The sequence below is a fragment of the Pseudogymnoascus destructans genome, assembly GCF_001641265.1.
Source record: "Pseudogymnoascus destructans isolate 20631-21 unplaced genomic scaffold scaffold_1, whole genome shotgun sequence".
Taxonomy (NCBI): domain Eukaryota; kingdom Fungi; phylum Ascomycota; class Leotiomycetes; order Thelebolales; family Thelebolaceae; genus Pseudogymnoascus; species Pseudogymnoascus destructans.
In genome coordinates this window covers 2,203,043-2,228,454 of record NW_020167520.1, presented here as the reverse complement: position 1 = coordinate 2,228,454, position 25,412 = coordinate 2,203,043, and the positions used below count along the sequence as shown (strand labels likewise).

Sequence of the window (25,412 nt, the reverse complement as noted above, 5' to 3'; positions counted from 1 at the left end):
ATGAGAATTTATCTACCAATCTCATTGGTAGATTATTCATAATGATGAATGCAAGTAACAATTCTCAGAATTTGGTGCCTGGCACTGGAGTTGTACCATGAGGATTTGGCTTGAAGAATCTAGACAAAGATGCATGGTTCTGAGGGCGGATATTGTCTTTATTCTGAAGTTTTCGAGTAGATTTTGAAGACGCTTCAAAGATAGTTGGATGCTTTAGTTCAATATGTCTCCATAAATTGCTTGTTGTATTTTGCGATACCAGTTTAGCTTCAGGCATATATGAACAGCCTTCTTGCGTACAAGCATATTGCATCTTATTAGGATAGCCTCTTAAGATAGTACGAGAATGTAGATTCTTTGTAAAAAGAGCAGAATGAGTGACTGGTAGCTGTAGTGTTGCGGTACTGCTTTGTGGTAATGATAGCGAAGACGATGAGAATAGTCCATCATTACTGTTATCTTCATAAATAACATGATCGTCAAAATCCTCAGGGGCGTCAGACAACTCGGAATCACTCATAATGATGATAATTGTAATGATTGAATGTATTAAATGTCAATCTAAAAAGCTATATATTGAGGACGACAGTAAGTCCTCACCGCTAGACGCTTGGACATCTTAGACATTATGGCAAGTATTCGGATCATTCAAATACTTGCCGAATCATGATTCGAATCATCAAGAAATAGCCCGAATCAGATCATGAATCGAATCTGATTCAGGGTGAATCATGCCGAATCACGATTCACTGCACACTGCTTGGCAAAGATCTGTGACTTTAATCATCTGCTGTGAGTGCACTCCAAGAAGCAGCAGAGATGACTCTTATTAAGGAATTTGAGAGTAAGTAGCCCTACAACTTTATAGTACTTATTATAGTAATCAATATAGTGACCTAACTAAATAAGTATCCTTCCCAGGAAAGCATCCCAAGAGAAGAAAGGGGAACACGAGTGTTAGAAGCACATGAACGCCTATGTCGTGAAGCAGAACAAAGAAGAGAAAGGGTACCAGTTCTACGACCATTAGAATATGGTGAACATGATGGATTTTCCTCAGACGGTTATTCCTCAGACGATTAAAAAAACTAGGAGTCCTCGGCAGTAGGCCACTGGCGAGTGACACAAAGAGGCCTAGTACAAATCAGCTATGTGCCACAACGGGTGGCATGCAGGTATATGTGGTTGCTAAGATACAACAGCAACACCTCCGAGCTATGATAGACTCAGGAGCAACGGGCAACTTTATGACAAAGAAAGTAGCAGACACACACGGGTTCAGGACGCAACTAAAGACCGATCCATACCCATTAATGGTTGTAGATGGGGAGCCCATCTCAACTAACAACGGAATGGTGACCCACGAGACGGTCCCATTAGAAATGTTTTCTCGATCTGTCGTGCCTGAGTTCCTGTAAGGACCCCTCCTTTTTGTAAGACCTTCCGATTCCCTTGAATCCTAGACTTCTGTTGATTTTGAACCCTATTATGAAGGTCTTCATGCTGCCAGTCCCAGACTTCTGCAGTCATAAGGACGTTCTGGACCCTTCGTATTGTAGAGTCGATTTTCTGGCGTGTAGGGCTACTAAATATAGGATAGGGTAATTCAATCGCTGTCACCGTTGCCATCGCCATCGCTGGTATCATATACATCTTCATTTTCTTAAGAGCTTTCTGGCAATTTATTGGCCAGATCCCAGACTTTCGGAAGGCACCTTGAATAGTCTCTTTTTTCATAGTCTTTTCCCTGATTTCTGTAAGTCCCAGAAGAACGATGAAACTGTATATTCAATATCTAGATGCCGGGTTGCATCATGTACAGCCTTCCGGTGCCAGTGTTTATACGGCTAAAAAACACCGACATCAAGAGGTTGAAGAACATGCGTCAAGTGGCTAGGAAAAGGAAATGGGTGTATATTAGCTTCTGTAGCTTTAATAATAAACTCCGGGGTCATATGACTACCGTGTTGATCCATTAATAGAACCCTAGGACGTGCATTTGCCCCAGCTTTGTCATACTGACATTCGTTGCACTCAGTTTGCTATCAAACTCAAGAGCAAACTTAGAAATCTCCTCCTCAAACCTACAAGTCACCATACATATCTTGGCTTATCACACCAACAACAGAAGCAATACTACTCAACAATTGCTGCAAACTCTTCTACTACATCTGTTTATGCTACATACATCACAGCATATCATTTGGACACTCATTGAACAAGTTATTAAGAAAATCTCCTCCTTAAGGGGGTGGGCCAATACTACCACATGGCATATCTCTACCAACTAGAGGCCTAGGAACATGAACGATAGCTCTAGAAGCTTCTACAACCCTCTATGATTCATTACATGTCATCACTCCTTAGTTACCCACAAGATTGGTTAAGTTATGACATAATTTGTCTATAGGTACTCTGACCTTGGACCTCCTTTTCACTTCCTATAGGCTAGGAACCCAAGAGATGGTTTTATGGGATTCTCTTACATTCGCTACATGATTAGCAAGCTAGTTGTGGGTCGCACTTGATTTCTAATACATTTACCAAGCCTGGTTAGTCATGGAAAGTCATGGAAAATGAGAGAACTACACTCCTTTGGCATAAATAGGATTGCCCTTTCCTTAAGAAAGGGCAAGCAGACAATACAGTAAATCGACTATCACATACTTCCACGTCTTTTCCAAGCTTCCAAGCATTCATCTTGTTACTCCTTGTTTCTGAAAAGTCAGTGAGGTGTTAACCTCTGACTTACCCCTGAGTTCCCAGACTCAACATTTGTTGCAACTTGTCTGAACCACTTCACTACATCACACACCTGATTGCTGCGTTATGAAATAGTCTAAGCTATGACCCTTTGGCTCTGTTTTCTAAGACAGTGTGTTGTCTTAGTAAATTCATCCCTTCCTTGGGTGGCTAGATTCTCACATCTGGTGCACCCACCATTACAAGCTTGTATATGAAGAATCAAGTAATCAAGATATTCAAGAGCTAATTGAGAGTTGATATATCCGGAATCAGACATTAATACCCTTGTATTTCCGTCTAATAAGGTATACCAATTCGTCATATGATTCACACCTTGTACAATTAGAACAGGAGGAATAGTTGTTCCATTTGCAATAATCGATTCTATAATGGTAATAGAACGTTGATTTTCAGGGCTAGGTGTATACAATGGCTATAGTTTATTAGCTATACTATATTTTATATTATAACTGGATATACATACATCTACTATCCAGGTAGGGACAAGAATATCTTCTCCAGAAGCTACTCCAATTTGAAACCCAGCTTCATCAAAATTGATAATATCACCAGGCTAAATATGATGGGCTTCGCACCAAGTCATCCAACTATTGAACCAATCCTGTACATCCTTAACATCTTGTGCACTGACTCAGTTTCATGCAATTGTCGCGGTCTGCCTTCTAGATCCTTTAGGTATTCGATTATCGCAAAGACCATCTGTTTCATAGCCCCGAGGCCTGTCCTGTGCATATCGTCTGCATATGTAATAATAGCTTTGTGTTGTGGCCTAGAGAGGATTTGATTCTGGCCTCCGTGTATATATGAGGGCGGTTGTCGCGTTGCTTCTTTCGTCATACCCTCGGTTTGAGGGTTTGAGGATTCACGTGGAAAATACGTGCAGCGGTAGTCTCACTCTCGTCAGGATTGGCAGTAGCCCAGGCAATTGCCTGGGCTATAGCCTCTTCGTATTCGTGGGTTGCAGGTGGTGGAATTGTTCAAGATTCAATTGCAATACAAATTGGGTGGTTGAGAAATCTGGGGCGATGCAACTCGCTTGCGCCCACTGCGTAGCAGTGGGTTATTCGACCCATGATTAAATTCCTTTTAATCAGATTGTCAGCCAACTGTCATGACACTCCTTCGATATTTGTGTCATGACCCTTCAATTCACTTTAGTCTCTAGTACTTATTTCACTATGTCATTCACTTCACCTGCTTCGCTCACTTACGCTTCACTTGCTGACCTAGATCAGCCCAAAATGACTACTGGCTTAGGCTCTCTTGTTATTGGCTCACTTCACTAGGGCTCGCTTAGCTAGGGTTCAGTTAATTAGTGCCTTCACTTATTTGGCACTAGGGATTTTTACTGTTATATAAGCACTTATTGCTCATGTCTCTTATTGATCTTTAGCTAGCAAATTATACACTACTTGGCCTTCTTGCAATTCCTCCTGCTTCGACTTACTTTGCATTCCCTTACTTTGAGTCGAACCACTTGGCCAACCTGTTAGTCTCACCACTTGACCCCTGTGGTATAAAGTATATGCTTTGGAGCCTGAACTACCATACCTTGTCCTACTTCTTCGAGCATTGAAGTCTTCACGTTATACTTCGGATACTTCTGCAGACTCGAAGGTCAGCCTCAGTTCGAACTGTCCTTACACCAACCTCCGTACAGTCAACTCCCGTTAAGTCGATACAATTGGTGACACATGTAAATATCGTAAAAGTGAAAATATCGTTATATTGAAATGCCAAGTATTATGTAATCCACCTATCCAATGTCTCCTGAACCAAGGAATTAAGTTGAATTACCTCAATTTCGCCCTCCAAATGCTCTAATGCCCTGAGGTGATTGGCTTGGAGAGCATCCTGACACTCCGTATACTCAATCAGAACTTTAAGGGCATTGCGAGCATCAGAGGCTGAATAAACAGCCTCTTCAGTCTCAGGCTCCTCTTCTTGCTCACCATTTTGAGTAGGATCACTAAGATGCTCATCCAAAATCTCCTGTAGTATACCCTCCTCATCTGTTGTAACTTCTGTATTGTTGATTTGCTCGTCGATAGGATTTAAAAGTTCGAAATAGCCATTGAATCATGTATATTGCCAGCTTGAATAACTTGTTCGTATAGTTGTGAAAGGTCTGTCGGTGTAATTGAGGTTGGAAGAGTGATTAGAGTTGTAAGAAGTGTTGATTTTCGAAAGCAATTGTATATAGTTGATTGTAAAACTTGTTGATTCCAGCTTCGTAAGATCCAGCGAATTGAAAGTCGTAAGCTTGCTTGCTTAATCGGATCCAGATTCAAATTATAACATTCAAGCATAAAACAGAGCCATTGTCGACGGTAATAAGCTTTAAGAGATTGAATAATGCCTTGATCAAGAGGCTGGAATCGACTAGTACTATTAGCTGGAAGCCAACAGATCCGAATATTAGGAGGTGGGGGACAAAGCTCAACACCAGATATGTGTGCAGAAAAGTTGTCCATTGTAAGAAGGACTTGTCGAGTAAAGCCAATATGTTGATAAAATGCTTGAAGCCAGTCAATCATAATTGTTGAATTCATCCAAGCCTTTTTATTCCACCTCCACTCAGCTCCCATTGTAGATATATTAATATTGCGTAAAGATCGAGGTGTTTTTGCTTTGCCGATAATCCAGAGCCGGTCAGATTCAGAAGCATTTGTACAAAGAGTAAGTGTAATTCGAGCTTTTTCCTTCTTTAATCCAGGTAATGATTGCGATGCTAGTCCTCGAGATGGCATCATCTTCCAGTAGAGCCTAGTTTCGTCCATATTATAGATATTCTCCTCCTCAAACTCGCTAGCAATTGTCCGGAGCCCTTTCATCTCTTCTTCAACTAATTCCGGGATAGATCCTGCTTCGCCGTGACGTGTATGTATCTTAATATTATGTCGTGATTTAAATCGTGTAAGCCAGCCAGAGCTAAAGTCGGGAACTTGCTGATCTGCATACTGTGGAAGCCTTCTCCAGATCTCCCTCGCCTTTTCTTGAAGTATATCACCAGATGTAAAGCCACTGCGGCTATCAATTCGTCGCTGAAAGTCGTAGAGAATTTGTTCAAGTTGAGGCCATTGGCCAGTTCGATTTCGTTGTCCAGTTGTTGTCGAGTTGTCGAGATGTTTAAAGCGGTCACTGAGGCTATCTGATATAGTCAATTGACTGAGCCGATGATTGAATTCGTGAAGGAACCAGTTGATGCAGGCTTTCTGGGAGGGTTTCGGGTGCTGTTTGTGTGCCCAATGTCGAAGGGCACGGCGCTGTTCGAGTGTAATCGTGTTCTTTCGAGGCATAATAGAGTTGGATAAGTCGATAATTAAAGGTCAGAAGGTCAATATCGCGAATATCGAGAATTGAGTGCGAAAATCAATTGGTGCTGAAAAAAATATCGACTTAGCGGTGTTATCGACTTATCCGACATCGTCTTGGCGAGAGTGGACTGTACTCTCACATGCCTCTCTCGGCCCCGTACAAAAAGCTCATTTCCGAGCATGACAAGACCTGCACGCCCTAGTCCCAGTCTCCCCCCTCTGACTGGCTGCAACCTCTGCACCTTGACGCCATAAACGCACGCAGTCAAAGGATCATGTCTAAGGAAATGAAACGTTTAAGGGGCGGTGGTTGGGACACTTGCGGCGCAGCTGGGGCCGGGGCTGCCTGTCAGGCTGGTTGGCGTGGGTATTGGAGTAGTGGCGGCTGGCGGGGGCTCCGATGAGGCTGTGGTGGATGCGAGGTGGTTGCGGTGTGCTGTGGATGGGCGGACGGTATATACGCCGCCTGCCAAATTATCCAAGCTCGGTATGCGTTATGCAAGTGAAGAACCGGTCCCTTGCGTGCGACGCATGAAGATGTCTAAAAGAAGCTTGGAGTAGTACAGCTACGACGACTACGACGTCGTTGACCATCTCGATACTACGCGTACACACTCTGTAGTATGGGATGGGGATGACAACATGCTACTACTAACTGCCAACTACTAACTGCCAACTACTAACTACTAGCCTCAGGCCGCCGTCGGTAGTCGTTACCAGTACTATACAGTCCCATACAGTCCCAGCGAGTCATGTACTAGGGCAGTTGTAAGCCATGGAGAAAGACAATACATACGTACGTACAATACTCCAGATTATCTATACTAAACCATACTAAACCATACTAACCATACTAAACCATACTAAACCATACTAAACCATACTAAACCATACTAAACCATACTAAACCATACTAAACCATACTAAACCATACTTACTGCCGTACTCTACTCACACTACACGCTTTGAAAAATTAATCGAAATAGCAAAATACGATAAACGAGAGTGACTTGCTCTCCCGTACACTATTCGACTACCCTACATGTACATGTCACTCCGTCTGCCTCGGATTATCTTTATCTCCTTTCCCTCCTAATATTACCGTCCCACTCTGCAAAAATGCCTTAACCACGCCCTAGCGAAACGGATTAATTGGCTACTAAATCCTCTGCTGTTCCTACTTCATGTACCGCACCGTCCCTCCCACCATCCCCCCCCCCCAAAAAAAATCTCCAAAACCCTCAATGGGCCGCGCCTCTTGCGTTTATAGTGACGCGTAGTTTCCTAACTCGAGAGAGTAACCACTCCCCTCCCCCAAGTCTCTTACCGCTCTCCCCCATCGCCACCACATTTATTACAACCCACCCCCCTTCCACCAAACCTAGGATACATACCTACGACAATCCGATATCCTTAATGTCCTGCCTTTCCCCACGTCCTACTCTCCTTACCATATGTTACGATGCGAAAAGGAACCAAGGTCTTCATACTCGTTAATTTCGTCGTTATTTGCCTTCTTGTGAATGTCTTCAGCACACTTATCGCCCTCCTCTTCGAAGATGGAACTGTCCACGCCATTCCAGCTGCCGATATCATGAGGCCCAGCGAGGACCACACCGACCGCAATGACAGACAAGTTATCCCTCGAATAATACACCAGACCTATGTCAACGACTCCATTCCCGCGCAATGGGTGCCCAGCCAGAGATCGTGCATCGACCTACACCCAGACTACGAGTACAAGGTGAGCTCCCCCCCACGCCTCATCACCCTCAATTCCCCCAAATGGGACACATACTGACGAACACAATCTACAGCTCTGGACGGACACCCTCTCCCGCGAGTTCATCCGCACGAAATACCCCTGGTTCCTCGACACCTTCGACTCGTACCCCTTCCCCATCCAGCGTGCCGATGCCATCCGCTACTTCATCCTCGACCACTACGGCGGCATCTACCTTGATCTCGACGATGGGTGCGTACGGCGTCTGGACGTGATGCTCGAGTACCCAGCCTGGCTCCGACGCACGCTCCCCACGGGCATCAGCAACGACGCCATGGGCGCCATCCCGCACCACCCCTTCTTCGAGCGCGTGATCCAGAGCCTCGAGCGGTACGCAAACAACTATGGCATGCCCTACATCACGGTGATGTCGTCGACGGGCCCGCTCTTCCTCTCCATCATCTGGAAACAGTACATGTCGGAGGAGCGTCCCGAGCAGGACCACGTGCGCGTGCTGATGCCGCCCGAGTACCGCAACAACGCGTGGAGCATCTTCTACATAGCCAAAGGGAACAGCTGGCACGGCAAGGACGCGCAGACTATCTTCTGGATGGGCAAGCACTGGATGCTGCTCACCTTCGGCGGGTTCGCAGTGGCGGGCGTGGTCTTCGCGGTCATGTTCTATGCATGGACGGCGTGGATCGGGACGAGCAAGAAGGACAAGAACGGCCCCGGTTATATACTGCTGCCGCGGCGAGAGTGTGTGGATCGGATGGCGTGATGACAACTGTTGGATAGAACAAGAGCAAGGAAGTCGCCGGCCACGCCAGACCGCGAGCCGCGACACGGCAAAGCTGGGTCGGCTTATTTATTGCCCACCAGCGGTTTTGGGGAGCGGATGGGCGGCGCGCCTCTGGAACGCCATGTCACACACGATGTATGTCTATAACGACGAATTGCTCTTCAGCGGCCACAGAATCAAAAGCACCAACGCGTGCTGCCGTGAAGGGAAAGACTGCATCGACGGTGCTGCCACGAATGCTGGCCGGGGCATCTCCAGTGTCCGATTGGTTTGGGAATTATGTACATTGGGCGTTCAACGGAGCGGGGGGTTTATCAGCGGATAGAATTGTAAATACACATACATGTAAGACTAGTCTTTTCTTCACCTTCAGACTCGGGGGTTTTCTCCGGAGCGCAGCGCCTCGAAGTGGCTGTCTCGTTGCAAGGAGCACGGTCGGATTAATGGTGGGATGGTAATAGAGGACGCTGGGTTCCTCGTATAACTGGAGTAGAATCCTAATACTGATATCTACACTTCAATTTTTTCATGCTGTGACCTTTTTTGAAACAAACTTGTCTCAGGCCACGAAGACAGGCCTTGGATATCCCTTGGGACACCGATCCCCACAGCAGCTCCTACCCAGCAAACCCGATACTCTCAACCCAACCAAAGCATCCCTAGCACGTCAATTCTCAGACCTAAATCCGTGTCCTCCATCACCACCACTACAACCACAACAGCCTAATCCCGTGACAATCACGTGACCCTTCTAACCAAGCCTCCCCCAGCTCCACAGCCTCCCCAGCGTCATCACCACCCTGACCCTCCACCCCGCCGCCGAAGGCTACAAGGCAGCAAACCCCCACCCCCATGACTCCCTAGCCTCTGACCCAACGCAGACCCAACGCAGATGCTAGGGAGTCATGGGGGTGGGGGTTTGCTGCCTTGTAGCCTTCGGCGGCGGGGTGCAGCATGGTGCATGCATGGCGGGCGATGGAGTGGTAGCTATGAGTCTGTGATGACGCTAGAATCTTCAGCGGCGGCGGGGGGTGGCCGGGCAGAATGGTTGGCGTATCTGTGGCGTTGTGTGGCGGGAGTGGTGATTCGGGCGGGGGGTTGTTGGTGGTCGCGAAGAAGGGGCCTGCACAGCCGTGGAGGGGGAGGCGGAGTGGGCGGGACGGTTGGAAGGGCGAGGGGGATGGTGTTGGATGTGTGGTGGTGCCTGTGGGTTGTTAGGTGGTGAGAGATGTGGATGGCGGAAGTGTTTGGTTGTGTTTTGAGGTTTGGAGGAGGGGGGGGAAGTCTGGGATGGTGAGTACATATGGGGTCGTGAGTGCGGTGTCTTCTTGTGTGTTTAGAAGAGTTATATCGTGAGATTTACTGCGGATATATAAGTTTATTTAAGAAATTATCACGTTACATCTCCAGTATCGTTCTCACGTTAAAAATAAGCAGGAACGCAGAGCAAAAGCGGGCGGGCGGGCTGGTCCTAGGACAGCTCCCAATAACTACGAGCCCGTCATTGTTGGTGAGTCGACCGTTACCATATCACTCGACATATAACTCACCATACCACAGACTCAGCAACCTACAAACCCGCACCCATCGAGGAACCCCCCGAAGAAGACCCCGTTGCATCCGCAATCGAAGCACTCGAGCAGATCACTCCCAGTCGATCACACCTGCGATCTTCATATCCTTGATAATTATATTGTGCTGGGATAGGTCCCCATGCGAAAATACTATCGGTTATCAGATGGATACACTCGCTGAGAACGAGGATTTTGAAGATAGAGAGGATCTTATTACAGCAACAGAGCAATTACTAGCTGACGAGTTACAAGCCCAGACTGCGTATGAAGAATTCAGTTTTCGTCAAAGTACAAGCCAAATTAAGCAGTCGTCAAATGCTGCTTTAGCACCTACAACACATGCTGCATATAATCGGGGGGGGGAAGCGGTTTGCGCCACCTCAACTTGCATACATTCACCGCTACTCCTTACCAAAACCTTCGGCATTCCCCCCCATAGTAATTTATATAGTAATTAAATGTAATTCATTTAATGGAAGGGACTTCTCTATCAGATGCCTGTGAATGGCTTGCAGCAAATCCCTCTGAATCTGTAGCTGTTGCAAGTCGGATTTTTAAGATCCACTACCCAAAATGGGGGTCAGAATAGGGTGCTTTCTACAGCTCAAACAGAAGCCCTAAAGGCCTGGATTCTAGAGCAGTATCACCTAGGATTAGGGGCTAATAGGCATATGGTTTACGGGGCAGTATGCCACCTACGGAGCCCACTGCCTCCACCGTCACAGAGCTGGCTCACTAAATATATACGGAATGAGCTTATAGAGTTTCACTTTGTTACTACAAAGCCTATTGCACAACAGCGTACGAAAGCTCAACAGGAGCCTACTGTTATTAAGTGGTTTCAAGAGTACACAGCATTAGTACTACAGCGTGGTATAAAACCAGAGTCAATCTGGAATATGGACGAAACTGGTTTTAGGATCAGAATTCCAGGAGGTGAGAGAGTTATGGTCCCCCGAGCTGTAAAGCAGCTCTACACTCCAAGCCCTGAGAATCGTATATCTATTACAATTATAGAGGCAGTATCTGCAGTTGGACAGAAGATTGCACCTGTACTTGTTGTACCGGGTAAAATTCATATGGAGGCATGTGTCATACTGACATTCGTTGCACTCAGTTTGCTATCAAACTCAAGAGCAAACTTGGAAATCTCCTCCTCAAACCTACAAGTCACTATACATATTTTGGCTTATCACACCAACAACAAGAGCAATACTACTCAACGATTGCTACAACCATCTATGATTCATTACACGTCATTGCTCCTTAGTTACTGGGCCAATATTACCACATAGCATATCTCTACAACCCTCTATGATTCATTACATGACATCACTCATACTACCACATGACATATCTCTACCAACTAGAGGCCTAGGAGCATGATAGATGTTAACAGTTCTTCCTTCTGCGATGGCATCCTAGATGTCATATTCGCAGAGTTTATTCTTTAGCTAATTAGTGGCTTCCTTTTCTGTGTGTTGTCCACCTTAGGGTTCCTGCTAATGTAGGTACCCTAGGCAACACCTCATAGAACAGACCTTGACTTCCCAATCTTGTTTAGTGCCTGTCCATCGTTCTAGGCATCTTGATACTAGGACCTTTTTGTCCTAGTTCTAGAGGATGCTCTTCTTCATTTTTTAGTCGAGGGGGTCAAAATCCTCCTTGCCTAAAGAGATACACTCTTCCTTATCAAGGACCTCATAATTCTCGTCTAAGCTCTGCCATTTAGGGGTGCTTTCATCATTCATTCCCCTGTCTAACATATCAAATTCTTTAAGATCCTAAGTACTGATACTCTAGATCTTTCCTATAACGTGGCACACAGCTGTCCTTGCAGGGCATCGTACCCGCCCTGATTATTCCAAGTGGTATTAAGCTGCTTGCTAAACTTACGTCCCCTGCTTCCCTTTTTAGGCTGTCTACAGTCCCTAGCCGTGTAGCCGGACTTGTTGCAATTAAAACAGAGCTGTTACTTAAGCTGTCGCTCCTTGTTAGGGTTATGTAGGCGGTTGCCTTGCTTAAAGGTGGCATCAAGTTCCATAGGGTCAAACCATCAGTTGTCTTGAGAATGGTTGTCTCTCTTTTGACCTTCATTACCTCGATACTTGTAACTCTTCTTCGGGTTGTCGTAAGTTCGTTGTTGCTTCTAGATGCGAGTTCTGTATAGACATGGCTCTTTAGTCCATGACGATAGTGGCTAATGAGTGTGTAGGTATCCTAATTGGTTTAGTTGCCATATCTTTGGAATTCTATAGTGTATGTGAGGGCGCTACTAGTCTGCTTCAGTCCATACAGATGTTCTTCTGTAGTTTTAACCTCATTGATAATGCTAAACATATGGCGGATCTCCTTCTTAAATTCCTTCTAAGTACCGAACATAGTTCTAGTGGTCACCATCGTACCATAGGTGTTCTCATGTTAGAAATAGTCCTTAAGGAAGGGTTCTACCCATCGAAGGGTTTCCTCTCTAAGGTAGGATGATGTCTACAAGGCATAACTCTCGTTAATTAGAAACTTGTCATCATTGAAGTGCAAGTATAGCTCGATCTAGAGCAGAAACACTTGAAGTTCCTTGTGGTTGCTAGAGTAAGTGTTAGGCAACTTAACGTGTAGGGTTTCCTAGAGTTCTGTGACGACTGGTTCTGTGTTAGGCATGTATTTGTCTTAAGGCGGGATCGCCTAAGATGGCGTAAGCGTTAGCGTAGCAGGAGTTGGTGTAGCTAGGGCAGCCCTGATCTTTCCTTAGATCCTATAGCTAACATGTTGCTTTGCAGTGTTGCTAGTAGTTCAAACAGTTCAGTTCAGTTCAAATTTGAGGCTGAACTGAACGCCCCACAATATGAAAATGCATGAACTGAATTGAACGCCCCACTTTATGGTATTGAACTGAACTGAACTGAACTGAACTGAACGAACGCCAGTTCATTAAAGCTATTTTGCTGTCATCTAGGAACCTGCAAGCCAAGTAGTGCAATGGCTTCCAAGCCAGCTCTTTAGACATTCTAATGCCTCAATGGTCTCTGTGCCTAGCCTATTTCTTCTCTCTGTAACTGTAATTCCTGCACCTAAAAACAGACGTACTGGCTCTGCTGACATAGCTGGTATTGACAATATATCAAATGCCATAACTGGTAGATTTGGATACGTTGCACGCTGTGTAGGCTCCATCCACCAAGTGATAGAATCCACCTCAACGGGGCAACAAACCCCTTGGCAATATCGTGAATATTCATCAACTATAGGTGCTTGTCTTGCCTTCTCAGCTCTCCACTTTGCAAACCCAGTCTTTGGCGTGAGCGGAGTTATTGGAAGTATAACTTCTGTACTTTTGTACTGAGATTGCCAAAAGTCCTGCACTGTCTTCTTTGCATCCGCTACCCAGATAGGGTCCCAGTTGTCTTCTAAATAGCTCCATTTTTGACTTGGAATGAGAATCATTGCTGCAATGTATACAGGGCTTCGATCTGTAAGGCTATAGTACTTATCCAGCTTTGCCCAGCCAGAGTTAATGCAAGGAATCATAAATGAATCTGAAGCGTAGGTTGTCTTGCCATCTTCAAGCTTCTCTAATATATAATCCATAGATGGTAGGACTCTTTCCAAAGTGGCACTACGGCCTTCTGTAGCTTTTGTAGCTTCATAAAAGTCTCCAAGAAACCCATAATGTTACTTAAATTAGCCCAATCAGAACTAGACAATACATCGCCTACTAAATCACCTCCTTCTTGAAAGCAATATAGGTCGATAGCAGGTTTAACGTCTTCATGAAGAGCTGAAGTTATCATTGAAAACCAAGAGTTCCACCGTGTCGTATTGTCTCGAAGTAATCGACGTCCTTGACTGAGTTTCTGAAAGGCTAATCGCTGTTGTGGAGACCTTTGAATATAAACTACAATGTTATGTAACTTTCCAAGAGGGCCTTTTCGACGCCAAGTCTCCATTTCCAGCTGTGTAGGAATATACGAAGAACTTAGGTTGTTTGTCTCTGAAAGAGCTTCATCTTCAGTTGAGAAAAGAAAAGCCTGAGCTGTAAGATTGATAATGTGGCCATTGCAGTGAAGACAGTATTTCTTTGCATTATATGGAATATGGCGCTCCTCTAAAGCTATACTAGTGTTAATATTAATAGTATAAATATAGGAGAGAGTACTAACTAGCTGAAAGACTCTGCATCATCGTCTCGTTGTTTTCTGCATTATCCATCATAAAATACCCAACTTTACTTGCAATTCCAAACTCATCAATCACTTTTAGAATGAGCTGTGATTGGTTTGCCCCTGTATGCCGACCTTCTAATTCTCGTAGCGCTAGAACTGACTCTCGAAGCTGACCATCTTCTGCAAAGTAATGGGCTATTATTCCAAGTAGAGCGAGGGAGTTTGTTGACGTCCACAAATCAACTGTAAAATGAACCTTTGAAATAGCCCCATGGACAGCTTGTTGTACTTGACGTTTCTCTACACGAAAGGACTCCATAGTCCAGTTACGCACAGTTTCATGGTTAGCTGGAAGTGCACTCTCAGCTTCTGGGTTTAGAAACATAAGAAGCTCTCGGAATTCTGGCCTTTCTGACATTCGTAGAGGAAGAGAACAGCGTGCAATCCATCGTATAAAGAGCTGTTGAAAAGTTGCAATATCAAAAGACGTGTCAAGCTTACGATGCTTCGTGTAAAGCAAGGCCTCTTGACCTCGTTCAAAAGCTTCTGCAATTGACATGGTTTGTGCAAGCAACTTAGTCCCTTCCTTTGGATCCGTAATAAAGTGACACTTTAACAAGTGCTTCTTTGGGCCTCTCGTTCCACCTGCCTCATGATACTCCTTCTTGCAAATCCCACAACGCCAAACAACCACTTGTTGACCATTGAAGTATACTGTATTTGGATCACCTGGCATATGCGACCAGATAAAGGAAGTGCGAGAGCGCTTCTGGTTTGAAGTAATGGAGCCGAGTTGTGATGATGAAGATTGACAATCAAGGCCTGAGCTAGCAACATCTTGGTTTAATAACTTAGATTGTATACTAGGTGGTAGTGATTGCTCAGTTGAAGCCTGTGACGACATTTTGGTAACTTATCAAATGTAACAAAATTGCGCCCGTGAGCATCCAAAAGTCCCGGGGAAAAAAAATTCAGCGCTAAAAGCTATGGTAATATATTATGTCTGGCCCACTATTAACCCCCCAAGAACTGTCAGTTCGTTCAGTTCAAAACAGTCAGTGCGGACAACTTGAACTGAACGCCCCACTATATGAGAACTTGTGAACTGAACTGAACGCCCCACTTATAAAAGCTGAACTGAACTGAACTGAGCCGATTTGAACTGATGAGCCGATGAACTGTTGCTTTGTGTGTAAGCTGGTACCTTGTAGAAATAGTGCTTAAAGTGTAACACTAACTTCTAAACGATAGAAGACACAGAGGTTTTATATGTAAGGTTGACTTAATAGAGGAGGCAGGGGATTAAACACAAAGGCTTTCTAAGTAACACGTTATAGTATTATAAAGCATACTATATTAAGTTAAGCATAAAGCTCCTATCTAAGGGAATACTATCTACTTATATAGTAGTGTCGTGCTAAAGGGAACTGTAGGGAACTATAGGAACTGTATGAGTTCTAACAGTTCCTATAGTTCTACCCTAAGGAACTGTAGGAACTGTAGGAACTGTACAAGTTCTAACAGTTCTCATAGTTCCATTCTAAGGATCACGTGGGGTCATGCGACGTGACTCACTCGGCTAGTAGTTCTCCGAGAGCCGTAACATAAACAGCCTGTCGTTAGAGTGTAGCCTACAGTAATGTTGGCTCTCTCTGTAAGTGTCATCTAAGAGACAAGGGCGCTAGCAAAGAAGTAAGGGAGTTGAAGTCGCACATCCATTAGTCTAGTCTGGCCTGATAGAGTTTAGTCTGATCTTTGGTTGGACGGATCTCTTGGATGAAAAGTCTCTTTATAACTTTATTAAGTTATATGAACAACACCGGATTCTCCCTAGGGGGTTTCTTGTGCACCCGTAAGCCTGATTACAATTGTCAAATTATACAATTGCTCTGTTGAACAATGTTTGTCTCACGATGCATCTTTCTCGTCACTCCTTGGACACCAATCGCTCTTCTTGACTTTATTTCTTGATTCCATACTTTACTACGTACGGATACCTGCGTGGTATCCCGGCCCCTCGTTTTGCAAGCTTCACCAATATCTGGCGACTTCTTCAAGCTAGGCAAGGAAAGCGCTTTTTATCTGTCCATGCTGCCCACAAGAAGTACGGAAAACTTGTCCGTATCGCCCCGAATCATGTCTCCATCGCCGACGACTCCGCCATCCAACCTGTCTACGGCCACGGCAATGGTTTCTTAGAATCTGACTACTATGACGCCTTTGTGTTCATTCAGCGTAGCTTGTTCAACACCCGCAACGGAGCCGAGCACACCCGGAAGCGCAAGACTATTGCTCACACCCTCTACACTAAGTCCATCTCCCAGTTCGAGGAGTACATGACATCAAACCTGGCTGCATTCACGAACAGTGGAACAGCTTCTCTGAACGCTCACATGGAGGGTTCTACAAGCTTAGATGCCCTGCACTGGTTCAACTACCTTGCATTCGATATCATCGCCGATCTAGTTTTCTGGCAACCCTTCCGCATGGTCGAAAAGGGGAAGATATCGCTGAGATCCGTAAAACACCAGATTCTCCAGTTACCTACGCCCCAGCTGTCGAAGTCCTCAACCGTCGCGGCGAAGTAAGCGGCACCATCGGCTGCTTGCCAAGCATCAAGCCATTCGCCAAATATCTCCCTGACCCATTCTTCTACCAAGGTGTTGAAGCTGTTCAGAACCTTGCAGAAATGGCAGTTGCCCGAGTCTCAGCACGCCTCGACTGATTGTGTCGATCTCCTTGCCCGCCTGATGGAGGGTAAAGACGAGACGGGTGCCAAACTCGGCCGTGCAGAATTAACCGCAGAAGCCCTGACCCAGCTGATCGCTGGCAGCGACACCACCAGTAAGACTTCCTGTGCACTCCTCTACTGGGTCCTCAAGACACCAGGTGTCCTCGAAAAGCTGCAAGCCGAGCTTGACGCGGCCCTCCCAGTGGGCACTGTCGTGCCACAGTATATTCAAGTTCGTGACCTCAAGTATATGCAGTGCGTTATCAACCAGACTCTCCAAATCCACTTGACGTAGTCACTTGGGCTGGCCCGTGTTGTGCCTCCTGGCCCGGGTTCCCGCATATTGGATCAGCATTTCCCCGCTGGCAGCGTCGTCAGTGTTCCAGCGTATACTGTGCATCATTGCATTGAGATTTGGGGCCATATGCAGATGAGTTCAGGCCTGAGCGTTGGGAGAAGGCAACTAAGAGACAGAAGGCTGCGTTTATTTCGTTCAGTTATGGTCCTCGAAGCTGTGTGGGCAGGAATGTGACGGAGATGGAGTTGGCGCTGATTGTGGCGACGGTGTTTAGAAGGTACGAGTTTGAGCTGTACCAGAAGGTGTTGGAGACAAGAGAGGGGTTACTGAGGAAGCCATTGGAGTGTATGATTGGCATGAGGAAGAGGGCGAATGTATAAATAGGAAGGTGTTGTCTATCTGCCAGCGATTTATACCATGCGCTAAGCCTGTCGTATCAATGGAGTGTATAGCAAACAATGAGAGTTCATTTTGAACAAGTTGTACAGATGAGATGTTGTGCAATGTAAGAAATAATCTTTCTTGTGGATATATGATATCTCGGTGGACAGTTTGCATGGCGCTGGGGATATATGAAAGGAGTATCTCATCCTCAGGGCAGGTTTATATATATCTCCATGGGAGCTAAGAAACTACATAGATACCTTATATGGCAGTATATGCGTCTAATCTTTAAATTAAAAGGTTGGATGGTCTAACGGTAAGATGTCCGCCTCCGTAAGCAATCGATTTTGGGCCATTCAAGGCGATTTTGGGCTAACCCCTGCATCTCTGCCTTGGATACCAAGAGCGGTTGGGGAACGGTGGGAGATTCCAGTTCAAATCTGGATCCAACCGATTTTTTATTTTTTTTGCTATTTTTTTGGTCTGGTTCGATTCGTCGTGTATGGCGTGATGACAATAGATGTAGGGATCTGTGACGCAAAGGCTTGGGCGCACAACGAGTCGCTGGCCCCCCTTTGGGTTTATATTTCACGCTGAGAATATGATTTTAAGTTCGATTACGTTTTAGATTATCTTAGACATAGACATGGTTCTTTGATAAGAACTGCCGTATTTAGAGTCACTGGGAACATCTATCATCTTCGAATCATAGGGATAAAAGCTTCCTTGGTGGAACGTGAAGGGATCATAACCAAAAATGCCATGACAGAGACCTGAGGAAGTCTGTAGTGATCCAACTTCGAAACACTGCCCGTAAATAAGTCTGGCCATGGTAGCGCTGTTTGTCGGATTTCGGCCTGTGGCATCAACACTGGAATGTACTTGATTCTATGTGGGTTGCCCATGGCGGATATCAAACGTCTTCTCTATCAATATGATGAATATCTTACTTTGGTGTGTAGCACCACATTTACATATGTGTAATACAGTTCATGTCGTGTAAACACTCGTTGCTCCTATGTATACAGGTTTCATAAAACTTCCTGCTATGCTGCTACAGCATTAACGGCCATCTGTAATCTTGCGCAATCAAATTGGATCAGTCTTGCCCTTAAGAATAATTCAAATCAATTGCATATACAACGTTGCATGAGACACTAGAGTTTTAATGCTGTTAAACTGGACCTTGAACCATTCAACTCGTATAGCTCTAATAATTCCAGGACATCAGGTGAATGTACGCGAGTAAGAATGCTGATATAAAGCAAGGGGTGGCGAACGACGCCACCACCATAAATTGGCTCAAGCTATTGCATTGGACATGACCAGCAAGCTAAATCCAAGCAATGTACCATATTGGGCATACCGGTGATAATTTTTATGCCATTGGTCTACTCTTGAGGTGTCACGAAACTTCCCAAAGAGTATAAATGTCCACTAGCTTGGCAAATCAGAACTGTTATTCTAGAATCGCGTTGGCTCCCTCTTTAAATTTTCAGGGCCTTAATAGTGCCGTTTGTAATACACCAGCCCCCTTCCTTCCAGCGACAAGGCCTTTGCATATTGTAACCACATATTGTTTCTTGGCACTGGTACGGGTACAACACATGCCGTGCAGTTGAGAAATGTGCCCTTCCATCCATATGTATGTGAAAAGGCAGGTATGTTGCAATATATTCCAACATGATGTAATCTTAAGGGGACGGCCTGAAGGAACTACTTAACTGCTAGCTTGTGCACATTCCTCTTTGTTGAGATTACCCTACGGTCATTATCAACCATATTCTGATCAGACCTCACTTGCTTAGAACTCTTTAACTGTGGTGATGGGTATCTCGATTGAAGACGAGAAGTCAACAGCTGGAGCTTTGACTGTTGAAGATGAGCGGTTCGACACCCCACCAACTGTTGCCACTGAGAGCATTGATAGCAAAGATCTCGATAGGGCGTTCATCTACCTCGCTGGCCAGGACCAGAGCCGTCTCGATGATAATGTGGATCTTAAAGCTTTGCGACGTAAGATCGATTTGCGGATCATCCCAGTTATGGCTGCTTGCTATGGGTTGCAGTTCCTTGACAAGGTTCTCATCAACGTGAGCATGGCCCCTGAGCATTAGAAACTATCGCAGCTGAATTACGTTCTTGATGACAGTATTCAGGTGTTATGGGTATACGGGAAGAACTTCGCCTTGTTGAGAATGACTTCTCAAATGCGTCTTCTGTATTCTACATATCCTATTTAATTGCGATGGTTCCTAACGGTTAGTCCCTCACCTTCAACTTTATGAGACTTAGGTTCTGAACTTGATACAGGGTATATACTCCAAAAGGTCACTGTGACAAAATGGCTATGTATCCTTGCCTTCCTATGGGGTATTGCAACAGCCTGTACTGCGGCAACATTCAGCTATCACTCCCTCTTGATAACTCGCATATTTGCCGGACTTTTTGAATCGCCCGTCTCGCCTTGCATGATGTTAATAAGCAGCCAATGGTACACTTCACAGGAACAAGCATCGCGCTATAGCTTCTGGTTCTGTGGTGCAGGGGTGGCCCAGATATTAGGTGCCTTCATCTCTTACGGATTCCAACACGTCCGTAGTACGACTTTGATATCATCATGGAGGATTATGTATTTGACCCTCGGGCTTATCACGTCCTTGGTAGGAGTTGTGGGCTTCTTTATTCTTCCCAAATCACCTATGACAGCGAAATTTCTCACCAATTCCGAGAAGGTTGCTCTCCTTAATCACATCGCAGTCAATCAAACTGGCATTGAGAACCGCCACTTCAAGTTGAGTCACTTGAAGGAGACCGTCCTCGACATCCAGATATGGTTGTTAGTGCTAATGACTATCTCGGTATGTACTCACCATTACACACAGTTCGCAACTGACATTGATCTCCAGATAACATGCTCCAGCGGCGTTATCTCCTCCTACTCTTCCATTGTGATCGCGAATCTTGGTTACTCTGCCCCAAAAGCAGCCCTCCTCAATGCCCCGAGTGGCCTCGTCACCATCAGCACTTCGCTCATCGCAGGCTTTGGGGTTCGTTACAGCTCTAACCGCCGCTGGGCCTGGATAGCCACATTCTGCATTCCAGGCATGATCGGCGGCGCCTTGATGTCTTTCATGCCTCACAGCAAACCGGCTGCTATCATCATCGGCACCCACCTCGTCTATGCTATTGTCCCAACGCTGATGCTGACTTTCCAGTGGGCGATGTCAAACTGTGTTGGACAGACAAAGCGAGTCCTTGCTTCTGCATTCGTCACTGCAGGATATGCAATTGGAAGCATAATTGGCCCCCAGACATTCCAGGATAGAGATAAGCCAGAGTATAAGCCAGCAAAAATTGCAATACTTGCTACCCAGGGCGGGGGTGGGTTCTTTGCGATACTGCTGTTTGGGTACTATTATTGGGCCAATAAAAAGAAGGATAGAGTAGAAGTTGCTTTGGGGCCACGCTCTGGGACCGAAGAGGGAAGGCAGGAATGGGGGGGCAAGACGGATAAGGAGAATTTGTCGTTCAGATACGTTTACTAGACGTTGTGAACAGAGTCTGATGGTTTTCCGCAAAGTCATGTGCCATAGAAGTCTGAGTAGCTTAATTCTTGTCGAAGGCTGGCTATGTAACATGAGTCTCAGCATATGGATGGAACCAAGGTGCCTTTATGGCAGCAATAATAAAAAAACTCAAAAGGCTCAAATCTGCCTACCTTGGACGTCCGTTTTCAACCACAACGCTTATTATAGATTCATAACGTCATTCTGCAAATCCAACCTGTCATTTTAGTCACAGTTCGTATTTGCGCCTTGTTTTGGTTCATATAAACCACGTTCAAACCATAGGTTAATAGATAGTAACTTGCGAGTCCGGTTTATGTTTTGTATTGGACAATATCCGTAGGAACCGTGGCAGTAGGTAGAGAATATAAACCGAAAAATATAGTCGCGAAGCAGTGGGGCCTGAACGCATATTCTTATAATTGAAGCTATTTTAACTACTATATATATATACTGGTTCAAATAACGTAACGTATGGGGTAGTCGGACATACGGGGTAGTCGGACAAAAATGCCCGACTACCAACTCAGAACCTTCATACCTTCCACCATAAACATCCCACAACCATACAGTCGTGCTCAAATTGAAGACAACATCCAAAAGGCTGTCACTGCGCTCCAATTGAAGGAATTCAAATCAATTAGACTTGCTGTAGACCACTTCGAAGTTCCTAAGTCAACTCTTGCTGATAGGATGTCTGGGAAGAAAACGCGTGCTGTAGCTCACGAAATTGAACAAGCTCTCTCAAATGCAGAAGAAAATACACTAGCACGATGGATTACACGTCTCACTGCCACGGGTTTTCCTGCAACTCCTATGTTGATCAAGAAAATGGCTGAAGAAATTCGCATACGACGTGTCCAAATCGCGTCTTCTCAAACCACTCTTCAGACCAATCCTACCCCCATAGGCCATGAATGGATCTATAGATTCTTAAAACGACATCCAAACTTTAAAGGGATCTACTCAAGACAACTAGAGTCTGCACGACATAAAGAAGCCACTCCTATAAAGATTTCAGCTTGGTTTGACGTGTTTAAAGCACGAATTGAAGAGCGAAAGTACAAGCCATGCAACATCTATAATATGGATGAGACAGGTTTTGCAGTTGGAGAGACTCAATCCACGCGAATAATTGTTGATTCTACCTTGAAATCCAATTGTAAGGTCACAGCTGGGAAGCAGGGGTGGATAACTGTACTTGAATGTATTGATGCAGACGGTGGTGCTTTACCACCTATGATTATATTCAAGGCTAAGAATACCAATTCAAGTTGGATTCCAAAGGACACCCCTACAAACTGGCACTTCTCAACAAGTAATAGTGGCTGGACTTCAAACAGTCATGGATTTGAGTGGTTGCGGAAGGTATTTGAGCTTGAGTCACGCAAAAAGTCTGGAAATCACCCGCGAATGTTGATTATGGATGGCCATTCTAGTCACATTACTGGCGATATGATTGCACTGTGCATTGAGAATGATATCGACCTTCTTATTCTACCGCCTCATTGCTCTCATCTACTCCAACCACTTGATGTTGGGGTGTATGGACCTCTTAAGCGATTTCATGCTCAGGAAGTAGATTGGTATACTCAAGCAGGAATAAAGCGAATCCAGCGCTCACACTGGGTTGAAATCTTCCGGTGTATTCGAAAGAAGGGTCTTATACCTCAAAACATTAGAAGTGGGTGGAGGGCAGCGGGTTTAATACCCTTTCTCCCAGAAAGAGTTCTGGCTAACCTTCCACTTCCACCAACCGAACCACCTCGCACTCCTCAAAACTCAACCAATATCACTACTCTGGATCTCTCAATACTCCGAAGTTCTCCTCCAGATGGAACTGAACTAAGGCATGCAAATTTAGTATTTAATTCAAGTATTGCAACTTGTGACTCTCCTGCTTCACCAACTCGACGCTATGCCAAGAGAATGACTAGGCTGGTTGAAAGTCAGAATGCTGAACTCAGCATCCTTCGGAAGGAGGTGAAAGAGTACAAAGAGATACTTGAGACACGAAAGAAAAGAACTACGGGCAAGAGAATTAAGTTGCAAGGCGAATTTGTATTCAGTACTGAGGAAGTGTTGAAAATTGTCCGGGAGGCAGAGTTGAAGTCAACTGAGAAAAGACCACGTGGAAGGCCACGCAAACGGCCAATTGAAGAAGTAGATGAGGAAGTTAAAGAGGAAGAGGTAGAGAACGATTCAAGTGACCCAGAATTGGAATTGGAGGAGTGTGTGGCACGTAGGACTCAGTCAACTAGAGTAGAATAAACTTTTTGTCCGACTACCCCATATGTCCGACTACCCCATATGTTACATTACCATCGTAATGTGACGATTACAGTAAAAATGAGCGACTCGGAATTATCAGATTTGCCATCAGATCATGAGAGCTATTCTCAAATAGAAGAGCTATCGTTACCACATCTTCCACCTCAACCTACCCCTATTCAGCCTTCAGTTGAAGCAGTTGACGTATGGATTAATCTACCTCAACATCCAAGGGTAGTACTACCACCGACATCATCGAAGCTCTTCACAAAGGGCTTATATCGTCGGGAATTACTTGATACTCGGCCTCCGACCATAAAAATGATATGCCTACAACCAGGCTGTGGATATTCACTACCGCCACAAGGATTAAAGCAATCGTCGAGCAGTAATCTATGGAGGCATTATTCCTTAAAGCATCCAACAGTATCATACGCCCTTAAAAATGAGAAGTGACAGCCGTTTAGTGCGTCAAGCAGTACATCATCGTTCTTCAACCCACGCCCATCAGCTCTACTAAAGCAACCTGGTAATCCTTCAAAGTATAAGGAGTTATTACTACAGTTCATTGTGTCGAATAATCTATCGATACGCCTTGTGGAAAGCTATTCATTCCGTGAATTAGTTCAATTCTTAAGCCCAACAACTATGACAATATCAGCTCGTACGCTACACCGAGAACTACAGCGTCAGTTCTTATATCACCGAGGCCAGCTACAACTTGAGCTCCATTCTCATATTAAGAGAGGAGGCCAGATATCAATAACGACAGATGCATGGTCTGCACGGAATTATACAGACTATGCTGCGATTACTGCACACTGGATCAACGATAAATGGCAACAGAAATCTAAACTCATTAAGCTTCTTATGAGCAGTGATACAAGCTAGGCCGATCATTGATGATATACCAACTTCCTTCTGTAAAGCCTCAAGCTTCTTTATCATCTTTAGATACTGAGGAATTGCGAAGTTGAGCGTTGGATATAAGCTTGCTTGTAGCTTTTGCGACGGCTTAACAAATATAAAGAAGAAATTCTAAAGAGCGTGGAGCGTTATCCAATCCTCTGGTGTAAGAGCGATATCTCTCATACTTAGATCCATTTTCTGAGTAGCACAGATCACTGTAATTGGCATCTGTAGCTTAATAGCTGTTGAAACCATTTCGTACGTTGAGTTCCACCAGACTGGCATATCGAGTGATAGTTGTAGCTTCTTAAGACCAGCTGCTATAGTCTGCTTTTGAAGAGCATCTTTCCATTGCCTTCGATTTCTGAATACATAGATATGTCTACGTAGCTTACCAAGAGTATTCTTAACTTCAATATTACTATCGAAGCTTACTCGAATCCACGCAACTCCCTGCTCACACCGATAACTCTCAACTTGCTCAGCAGGGGCTGCTTTTAAAGTCTTAAGAGCATCTTGAACAGCAATATTGATAATATGGGCTATGCATCGTACATCTCCTTCCTTGACTCTAAATGTCCAGGGTTGTTGTGTTGTAACTTCCTGGTCTCTGGCTATTTTCTCATATTCTGCAAGCATAACAGTATTAGCTGAGGCGTTATCCCTTGTACAGGTAAAGACAGCTCCTGTAATACCCATATCGCCCGTTACAATTGCTAATTGTTGAGCTAGTTCGCCGCTATGGATAGGCTCTTGAAGATGTACAACGTCATACTATACGCTTGCTACGAATCAACGATAAAGTCATTCAGGGGTAGCTACAATTTGCGATCCACATATGAATCTTAACGTATTCAACAGTCTTTGGCCAAGCAGTACTGAAGAAGTCAAACAGAATAGGGTTAAGC

General features: G+C 44.9%; 4 protein-coding genes across 4 annotated transcripts; 3 read left to right on the top strand and 1 right to left on the bottom strand.

The window, feature by feature from the left end:
• Positions 1-4,502: 4,502 nt before the first annotated feature.
• Positions 4,503-6,774, bottom strand: VC83_09587 (uncharacterized protein). The gene has a single exon (XM_024473000.1). It carries the CDS (start codon positions 6,063-6,065, stop codon positions 4,821-4,823), a length of 1,245 nt encoding a protein of 414 aa, XP_024328768.1. The 5' UTR covers positions 6,066-6,774; the 3' UTR covers positions 4,503-4,820.
• A 537-nt stretch (positions 6,775-7,311) lies between these two features.
• Positions 7,312-9,418, top strand: VC83_00593 (uncharacterized protein). The gene is made up of 2 exons (XM_024464282.1): positions 7,312-7,827; positions 7,901-9,418. Exons 1-2 carry the CDS (start codon positions 7,546-7,548, stop codon positions 8,585-8,587), a joined length of 969 nt encoding a protein of 322 aa, XP_024328356.1. The 5' UTR covers positions 7,312-7,545; the 3' UTR covers positions 8,588-9,418.
• A 6,563-nt stretch (positions 9,419-15,981) lies between these two features.
• On the top strand, positions 15,982-17,368 carry VC83_00592 (uncharacterized protein; the record flags this gene model as incomplete). The annotated part of the gene is made up of 3 exons (XM_024464281.1): positions 15,982-15,996; positions 16,448-16,926; positions 17,020-17,368. The coding sequence occupies 3 exons, from the start codon at positions 15,982-15,984 to the stop codon at positions 17,366-17,368; spliced, it is 843 nt and encodes a 280-aa protein (XP_024328357.1).
• Positions 17,369-19,549: 2,181 nt separating this feature from the next.
• On the top strand, positions 19,550-21,303 carry VC83_00590 (uncharacterized protein; the record flags this gene model as incomplete). Its single annotated transcript, XM_024464280.1, has 4 exons — positions 19,550-19,848; positions 19,908-20,016; positions 20,069-20,616; positions 20,665-21,303. The coding sequence occupies exons 1-4, from the start codon at positions 19,582-19,584 to the stop codon at positions 21,301-21,303; spliced, it is 1,563 nt and encodes a 520-aa protein (XP_024328358.1). The 5' UTR covers positions 19,550-19,581.
• Between the last annotated feature and the right edge of the window lie 4,109 nt (positions 21,304-25,412).

What these genes read in the sequence shown, in the direction of transcription:
- VC83_00593 (XM_024464282.1), top strand. Translation starts at nt 7,546, where the DNA reads ATGCGAAAAGGAACCAAGGTCTTCATACTCGTTAATTTCGTCGTTATT. An exon ending in ACCCAGACTACGAGTACAAG is followed by an intron (nt 7,828 to 7,900) that starts GTGAGCTCCCCC and finishes CACAATCTACAG; the next exon opens with CTCTGGACGGACACCCTCTC.
- VC83_09587 (XM_024473000.1), bottom strand. Translation starts at nt 6,065, where the DNA reads ATGCCTCGAAAGAACACGATTACACTCGAACAGCGCCGTGCCCTTCGA.